The sequence below is a fragment of the Charadrius vociferus genome, unplaced genomic scaffold (genome assembly GCF_000708025.1).
Source record: "Charadrius vociferus isolate BGI_N301 unplaced genomic scaffold, ASM70802v2 scaffold259, whole genome shotgun sequence".
Lineage (NCBI taxonomy): Eukaryota > Metazoa > Chordata > Aves > Charadriiformes > Charadriidae > Charadrius > Charadrius vociferus.
The window spans coordinates 9,412,684-9,421,465 of NW_009661368.1; the positions used below are offsets into that span (position 1 = coordinate 9,412,684).

Genomic DNA, 8,782 nt, shown 5'->3' on the forward strand with positions numbered 1-8,782 from the left:
GAAAGAGCAGGGGGTGTCAGAGTTCTCCTCCCAGTCCCTGACCCAGCAGCACCACTGCTCATACAGCCTCATTTTTCCTGTGACAAAAGCAGCACAGCTCCCAACTTTGCCTGTGACTACAGCCAGGAAGGAAATGAGGTGGGGGACATCTCTCTGCCCAAGTGAACCAATTAACAGTGTCCCTCCCTGCTTTCTCTCCAGCCTGTGAGCTATATCTTGGCTTCTACTAAGAGACTGTAAATATATGGGTTTTGTTCATTAAGCAAGTACAATGCTAAGATGGAAACTGCAATCATAGAAATGCACGCGATGGGGAGCACAAGAAGTTACTACAGCTTTCGTTTAAACAAAGGACATGACTGTGCTCTGGCAATAAGAGCATAATGGCTGCTTCATTCTTCCAGACAGGGATAGTAGCTCACTGGGTTTTTCTGGACTCTTGCTTTGTTTTTTGTTTTGCTCCAGCTTTTAAGGATGAGACTGTTGTGTCTGACGCATGTCAGCAAGCAGAGGAGATTCACTAGCATAGCTGGGTTCATCTCACTCCCCGGTGTGGAATAAAAGCATTAACTGTCTCTCACTTCAGGAGGAGAAGGGGGGGCTGTTTTCAGCCTGCAAGAAGTGAGAAGGCATTGTCAGGTTTAGGTCAGGCTGGAGGACGGGGCTGTGCGCGCTCTCCGCAGGACAGACTAGCTGGGTGTCACACGGCAGCCTGCAGGCTTCATTCGGAAAGAGCAAGAGACAGAAGAGTGTGTCTGCAGGGGCTCGGGGGGAGCGAAGGCTGCCATGTCTTGTTTTGGTGCAAGCCTGTTCTCTACAGCAATGATCTTTCTGGAAAGCAAACAGAAAATGGATTGAATAAAGAGCCTTTACCAAGGAAGCAGAAAGAAAATGGCCACTTCTACACGCCCTATGTTAGAACTCTAAATAATGCTTTTATCAGAGCTGTTAAAAACATCGCTTAACAAGAGTACTGGCCAGCCATGTTTGATCCCAGCCTGGTATCTGCAAGGCCTGACCCTGCAGCCAAGTGCACCCAGTGAAGCTGGTGTCCGCATAGCCACCTAACCGAAAAGGACAGGGTGGAGGAATGAAGATTCTTTCTGTTCTGGTAATTTCTTCATGGTTGCATCTATTTTTGTACTTTGAAGTTCTCAGGTTCATTTCAATCACAGCTTCTTTAGTGAAGCAGATAAAGCATGGAGGGGGAAAATACGAGGGAAAGGGCCAAATTCAAAGTTGAGTCAAACTTGGGCAACAGATGCAACCTGCGACCATGAGGTGTAATGTACCTTTATAAGAACACATTGTACTGACTAATCACTTCAAAACTTCTCCCAGATTTCAGCATACCTGTGTAACTGCACGTCACCTAAAACAAGATGCATATCACATGATAAAGAAACAGTAGAGCGTGGAATAGAGACCTTGTGAGCTGCCTCACAATAAAAATGGTAAAACTGCATCTCCATTATTATCATTCATTTCCTGGACTCCAGTTTTACTGATGTAATCCCTTCTCTCCATTCCAAACCAATTAAATGAATAAATACAAACTTGAAAAATCACTGAAACTGTAGCTTGCCTCATTATTGCAATAAATTTACAATGGCTGTTGAATGGTGATAGATTTAAGGTCCTTTGGCTTAGAGTGAATTCAGAGCAGCTGTAGCAACTTCAGACAGGTAAACATAGTTTTTGCCTTGTCTGATCTAAAGTTCGGATAGGCATCCAAGTATTCAATGGTTCAGGTGCCACAGGACTTTAGATATGCATCACTACGGTTTGTAGTGCAACACTGAAAATGCCTGAGGAACATGTAAGAAACCCTGGGATGCTGCTGGCTTCTGGGCCTTACAGAGACATAGGAAAGCAGGACTGAAAGGAATTTCGAACCCTCTTCCGTTTTAGCCCTCTGCCTGTGGCAGCATCATTCAAACAAACAAATTTGAACTTTATTTATTTATTATGGATCATTTTAATTGTGGAGAAATGAAGCAAAAACTTAGACAGGGTATTCTTAGTTTGCTACTGGGAAATTAAGAACTTAATATTTACTGAAATGAAAAAAGAAATGCACCACTCTTGTGTGAAACGATTACCTTTTTCTTAGCTATCCTTAAAATCCTGAGCTTTTTTTTTTACTGACACAAGTCAGGAGTAATAAACTTAAATTATATAAAAGATATGACAGGTAATTATCCTTCAAGATACGATCTAAAAAAGATATTTTAATGTATTGTACTATAATGTACCTAGCACATCTCTTCCATAAAACGTAACCTCTATTATGCATTTCCAAGGAGTAGGAAGTGTGCTTTTCCTAAGCTCAGAATTTTCATATGCTCTCATCTCTTAAAAAAGAAAAAAAAGCACCAAGAAGTAACAACCAGCCTTTGATGTATAATTTCCTGTGCTGTTGCTTAAACACGCATTGCATTTTTTGTACGTTTATAAGGTTTACTAAAGCTGTGTAATGTTACTTTTGAGATCAATGTACTGATTTAAGAATAACTAAAGCATTAAAGGTTGGAAAACTCTTACACTGGGGATCAGACATAATGATGCATATTGCTAACCTGCTTTCAACTTTTTGAAGTAATGTTGTTCTGAAGAATATGTTGCCTCGTGTGTCCAGAGAGAATTTTGCATGTCATAGTAAATACAGCTGCATTTGCTTAAATGATAAGGAATTAAATTAACCTGCTATGTTTACTTTTATACTGATCAGATGGTCTGACCCCATCTCAGTCGCCTTCTCTGAACATCTGAACCACCTCCCTAAATGCTGAAATGCTGTCCATAAGCTGCAGCGGTATGTGGTGGCCACCTGAAGCTATGGCAGTTTGTGAATGGTGCAGAGGAAAATGCAGATGCTTCAGAACACTCTTCATGAACACAACCTCCAGTTTCTCTGCAAGCCTTGTGCTAGATGTCTAGTGGCTTGCCACCATCCTGAGTGGTAAGCCTGGGAGCCTGTAAAACCCTGTGCTCAGACTGGTGTGTCTTACTTCAAAGGTGGCAACACTACATCTTTCTGCACTGAGATGAAAAGCTGCCCTGTGGTACTCTTCAAGTTATAACAGAGAAATTCCAGTTGGAATCTCTTATGGAAATAAATCCACCACTAAGGCATACAGGAAAGAACATTCTTTTAATCTCTTTGAACTGTATTCCGTGTAACAGAGCAAGACTTGAGACGTGTGTGAACAGCCTGAAACTCTAAGGTCAAAATAATCTCCAATTCATCTGTGAAAATAATGACCCTTTCCAGTGTTTTCTTTCACTGGTGCAAAGTGAATCAGATCTGTGTTGTTTTCACAAAGTTTCTGGTTATGTTTTGAATTTCTTTCTCAATATTGCTGGTCTTTTCAATGTATGTTAGAACAGACTAAAGAGGCAACGTTTTGTTCACTGGCAAACTGATCAGTTTCACAGCACAATGGTATCATTTTCCAGTACAGTTAATTTATTACACTGTGATCCTATGAAATGGTTTGACATGCTTTCAACTAGTTAAATAACAATTTGATGGGATGAGAAAACTGCAGGAGTCAGGAAGAAGGTAATAGTCTGTAAGCGGGTCTTATCTGTCTTGCTACACTGACACTTACGGTTTCAACGGGAACTAAACGCAACACATTTAGGAACCTAATGCAAGAAGTGCCCTGAGTTGGGCTTCACGTCGGGGTAGAGATTTCTGGTCTGGTTGCCAATGACTATGTTAGACTAGTGTTTGTCGCTTTGGTACTTTGTAGAATGTGGAAGAAACCACAAAGAATCCTTCACCAAAGAGGGAAATGATGTGTGTGAATGGGGAGCCTTAGGTCTCTGAAAGGAAAAAAAAAATCTACATCCTCTGTTTTGTAAGGCAAACAATCTCAGAATTAAAGTTACTCCAGGCTGACAGAGCAGGAACTGGAGACAGTAATTTTTGCACAAACTTAGGAATGCAGTGGGTATCCGTTAGGATAGTCAAAGCATGTATCTTCGTAGAAATGTGTCATGAAAAACAGTGATTAGATTATTCTCTAAGCAGCCACCTTTTACAGTAGCCAGATCAATTGGCTATGCATATGCTGTGGTTGCTTTTCATTTTGCATCTTTCAAAATGTACAGCAACACTTGTACGGTAACTGCAATTTGAGTAGTGCTACTTTTTCAGAATCACCATTTCACTGTCATCTAATCAAAAACCTTTATTCTCTGATGCACAACACATTTTAAATAAATGTCTTCCACCTCTGAGCTCCCAGTAAAATATATTAATGAAATTATAAATAGCAAGTGCCAGTTCTATGCCAGTTCTAACAGCACAGAAAAGAACGCACTGTGAAGGAAAACGCACCAGGTTTTTGTCACCCATTCTTTTTTGTTTATAAAGCATGTGCTTGAAAGAAAGATAATTTTGATTTCATAGCACTTCAAGTTAAATACAACTGACATTTAAGCCTCTATTATTATTATTTCATCACACACCCAGGAAAGTATATGCAGGCACATATCCATGGTGGCAAAAGATGTATGGCTGACCTATTTTCATGTCTTAAGCGGTAAGTCTGTATCAAATACAGTAAAATTTTTGCATATGCAATTCTGAAAGCATCATCCACAGTTCCTCTTTAAAATGAGCCTGTTACCAAAGAACTAGTTTATCTGAAAACAACAGTCAAAATACAAGATGGCTTCAGTTTTCTGAAAAATTAGTCAACTAAGGAAGAACTGATATTTTGCTGATATTAAGCTCAGACTACCAAAAACTTTACAAAAGACTACACCTAATGAAATTTAGATTGAAGCATTGAAGACATCTAAATACCCTTGCATCTTGTTTTCAAATTTTGGTTAAAAATAAACTGCCTAACTTTTTATATATGTTTAGAAATATCCCAGTCTTCTCTGACTTGCACAGAAACACAGGTCTGAGACTTTTATATAGAATTAAAATTGTTGTGACTTTTGCTGTATTTTTGAAGTGATTTAATTTTGTTTTGAAGCGATTTAATTTTGTTTTGAAGCATTTCCCCAGTGTGTGCACTGAGTTTACTAACACTATCCTGACCTTGGAGATGGTGTGATATTTTATGGTGTGCAGTGACATTTATGTGCCCAACTTGGCTACAATAAATAGGTTAATTTCCGCAAATTAAATGCCAGGTTTGAACCATTACAAGGTGATTTAATAATTCTGTGTTGGCCTTTTGGATTCACAGTTGGGTCAGTTGACTGGGCAGTCCTTTGTCAGCTTGTTGTGGTTTGGGTGGAACTGGTGAGCGACAGATGGTCCCCCATACCTCTCTTCAAAGAGAGAGGCAGAGGACAGAGAGAGAGATTTATGAGTTTAGAAGGAGCTAAACTACTTTAATGAAATCTTAATAATAAAATAAAAAGGAAATAATGAAATATATACAAAACCGTATCAAGCTCCCAGGATGACAATCACGTCACCGGCTGGCACTGGGGAAGTCCCAGACTGGACTCGGTGACGGACGGGAACTGGATTATGGATCTGGATTCAGGATCGGGATTAAAGGCAGACAGACAGACAGAGTCCTCCTCAGACGCTGGCCGCTGAAGAAAGAGGGCTGACCCTTCGATCCCTCAGCTTCTATACTGAGCGTGAGGCAGATGGGATGGAATACCCTCGTTGGTCAGTTTTGGGTCACCTGTCCTGTCCCCTCCTCCCTGCAGGTGGGACCCCTCTGCGCTTCTCCGCTTCCGACCCTCCGACGGGGCACATAACAGAGTGAGCTGCCCCTGGGGGTTAGAGCAGTAAGTGTACGCGAGAGCCCCTCTGCACACCATGCCTGGGCATCAGCTATAAACATGGGTCTGATCACTCTGAGAGCGAACAGTGTCTGCACAATATGCTGTGAATTTCAGTAGTTAGAAGAGGCACAGCTAAGAAGCTACCGAACAAAATTGGTCCTGTTTTACCTCAAACCAGGACACAGCTGCAAATGCGCAACTTCTGCATATTTTTTTCAGGTATAAAGGGTCAAACTAAAAGTGTTGGCAAAAGAAATAGTCAGGTTTATAGTTTCACATATTCTTGAACACCAAAACCCCAAATACATGGATCAATCCACAACTGACAGATTTATGCTAGAGGAATGAATTCAAATTTTAGACAATACTCCTTACACATCTCGAATCTATATCAAACCATCTCCTTAAGTAAAGGTACCTTAAATGATGGGAAGTATAATAAAAAAACCCCTTATTGTTAGTACAGAGTTAATATTTAGACATTGGGAGGAAGATTTAGAAATTTCCAATTGTAGATGCTGGACAAAGAATTTATTCTGTTTTTCAAAATCAAACCATGATTCATATGATTTGGATTTCACTTCATACGAACATCTACTGGATATTAGGTGCCAGCTTTGGTTCTTTAATATAACATTTTTTTAAAAACAGTGGTTTTGAAGCTCCCCTTTCATTTGGTCTGAATTAATGTAATTTGTTGCAACTAAATTACATAATAATCTTAACCTCTTTATATAAGTCAGACAAGAATAAGAGGATCTATATGTGACCTTAAAATAAACTGAAGAACCATGTGATTAAAATGAATACACAAACCTCGCAATGACAAGAAAGCACACTGATTTAAAATATTGTTCTTACAATTATCTTGCTTGTTCAAAGAACAGTTTACACGTTATAGTTAGCAGCTAAACTGCAATTTAAATTTCCAGAGTCTGATTTCCAAGCTTTTTTTTTTTTCTGGTTCTTCTGTCTGAAGTTACTTCTGCTATGTATTCTCATTCTTGGGTAATCTTTCCAAAGGATATGAGTCACTTCTCCATTATTTGTAAAGAATATGGAAAAAAGTAAAATATTATTATTTTGTGGGCATTTGGAATTGGATGTGAAAAAAATAGGTGGGATGTTGATCACTGTGAGTCATTTCTTGGGAAGAAGGAAAGAACAAACACTAGCTGCTGACCTACTGCTATGAAAGCCAAGGACTTACTGCTGACTCAAGAAGTAGATATTGATAACTGCAGAACAAAAGGAGATCTTGCAGCAGGATTAAAGAGGAAAGTCTTTCCTCTTTAAGTAATAAGGAGTTATAAGGAGCTGCCTGTGTTGATTTCTTGGAGGCTGTTATTTGTTTAAACAGTCTTCTAGTTTAAACATGTTAGCCAACTAGAACCATATCCTGCAAATAGTTGCTACAACCAAATGAGTCTCCTTCTGCATTTCCAAAAGTCCTGGCAAATCTTCAGGTAGGTAACGAAGTGCAGTGAGACAGCTACACCAGTAACTCCCAGTGCAACCCCCTACTGCTTGTGAGTCTTTCACCAGTACCGGTTGGTATAAATACTGGTATAGACAAAACTGAAGCAACAAATACTTTGTAAAACATTTGCATTCTGATCCACTAGTTGAAAAAAACCTGTTTTGATATCAAAATCGATTTCTGAAAGTGACTTTGTGTCATTGTGGCCTTTGTATACTTTATATATATACCAATCAAGCAGCTGCACTGGAAACTACTCAATTACTTACGTGTGTGTAAAGCACGCACAGCACAAAAGACAATGCATTTAATCATTATGACTTAACTATACTTGTGATTTGACTCTTTTTTTCAAGCTGCAGTGGACACACTATGATGAAGCCTGATGACTATCTTTTCTGCAGGTGTTTTTTGTTTGTTGTGCTTTGTTTTTTCATGAGGAAAGCTTCTTTACAAATGCAAGGATGCAGTTTCACAGCAGCTTGAGCAATTTTAAGTTATGCCTGCTACTCTTCCCTGCCTTTTCTCATTCTCTTTCTGTACAAAAGAAATGTTTATGTGCTAACACAGGCACTTGAACAACGCAATAGTGGGCCAGTTCAGAGTGCTGATCGAAAACTAATTCTAAACACAGATTCCAATACTGGTAAGTGATGAACTGGGAATGAGCAGCAGGGTAGGACTGTCAGGAACACGGCAGTCTGTATTTATGTTTGAAAAAGCAGCTGTGAAACTGAGTCCGAATGGAGGCTTTCATGGAGAAACAATTATAAAAATGTGCTCTGTCATTACAAAAAAAGTTTTTTAAAGATGTCCAATAAATATTTTAAAATCATAGTCTTACCAACGTTAATAAAAGCAGTACCTGCTCTGTTATCTTTATATGAGTTTATTCATTGTTACTTCTAAGTCAACCTGAAGCAGTGTTAACAGCTTGGATGACACAGGTTTAAAAAAATCAGTAACAAGTAAAATGCTACATTAAAATGTTCACACTTTACCAAAATGATTGTGAATGTTTACATAAATCATTTTTAAAGCATCAATGTTGCATGGTCCGACAGTCCTCTATAGAATGTTAACTTAGGGGATGCAAACGGATCTATGTGCCTAACTGTTATTTCTTAATGTCAGTCAGAGGGCTCACATGGCCACTTCAGATCCTTAAAAAAGGTACCTTTGCAGCTTCGGATTTGAAAACCACATTCTAGTTCCAACCCTGGAACAGCCGATCTCCAGCCAATAAATCCCTGGGTAGTCTTAGGTACTGGAGGAGATGGAATCATCTAGAATAAAAGTAACATATAGAATTCAATGATTAAAAGTTTTTTGATTGTAATTTCTGTCATGCAACATCCTCTTTTGTGCTGTAGTGTGGATGGAAATGAGAAATTACCAAGAACAGTGGTTCCTCATTAATGGAGGAAATGAGAACTTCAAAAGATAGCCCAGTTGCATGCAAGTTTTATTTATAATACAGGATCACTTACAACTTAAAAAGTCATGAGAATAATTTAGGTACCATTACATAGC

The 8,782-nt window shown here is 39.0% G+C and overlaps 1 protein-coding gene across 1 annotated transcript in view; it reads right to left on the bottom strand.

Annotated features, from left to right (window-relative positions):
* Positions 1-8,379: 8,379 nt before the first annotated feature.
* LOC104294048 (chromosome unknown open reading frame, human C20orf85) overlaps positions 8,380-8,782 on the bottom strand; it is a 189,738-nt gene continuing 189,335 nt past the window's right edge. The window contains exon 4 of the mRNA XM_009893602.1: positions 8,380-8,535. Coding sequence (XP_009891904.1) covers positions 8,380-8,535 — 156 coding nt within the window. The remainder of the gene's footprint in view (positions 8,536-8,782) is intronic.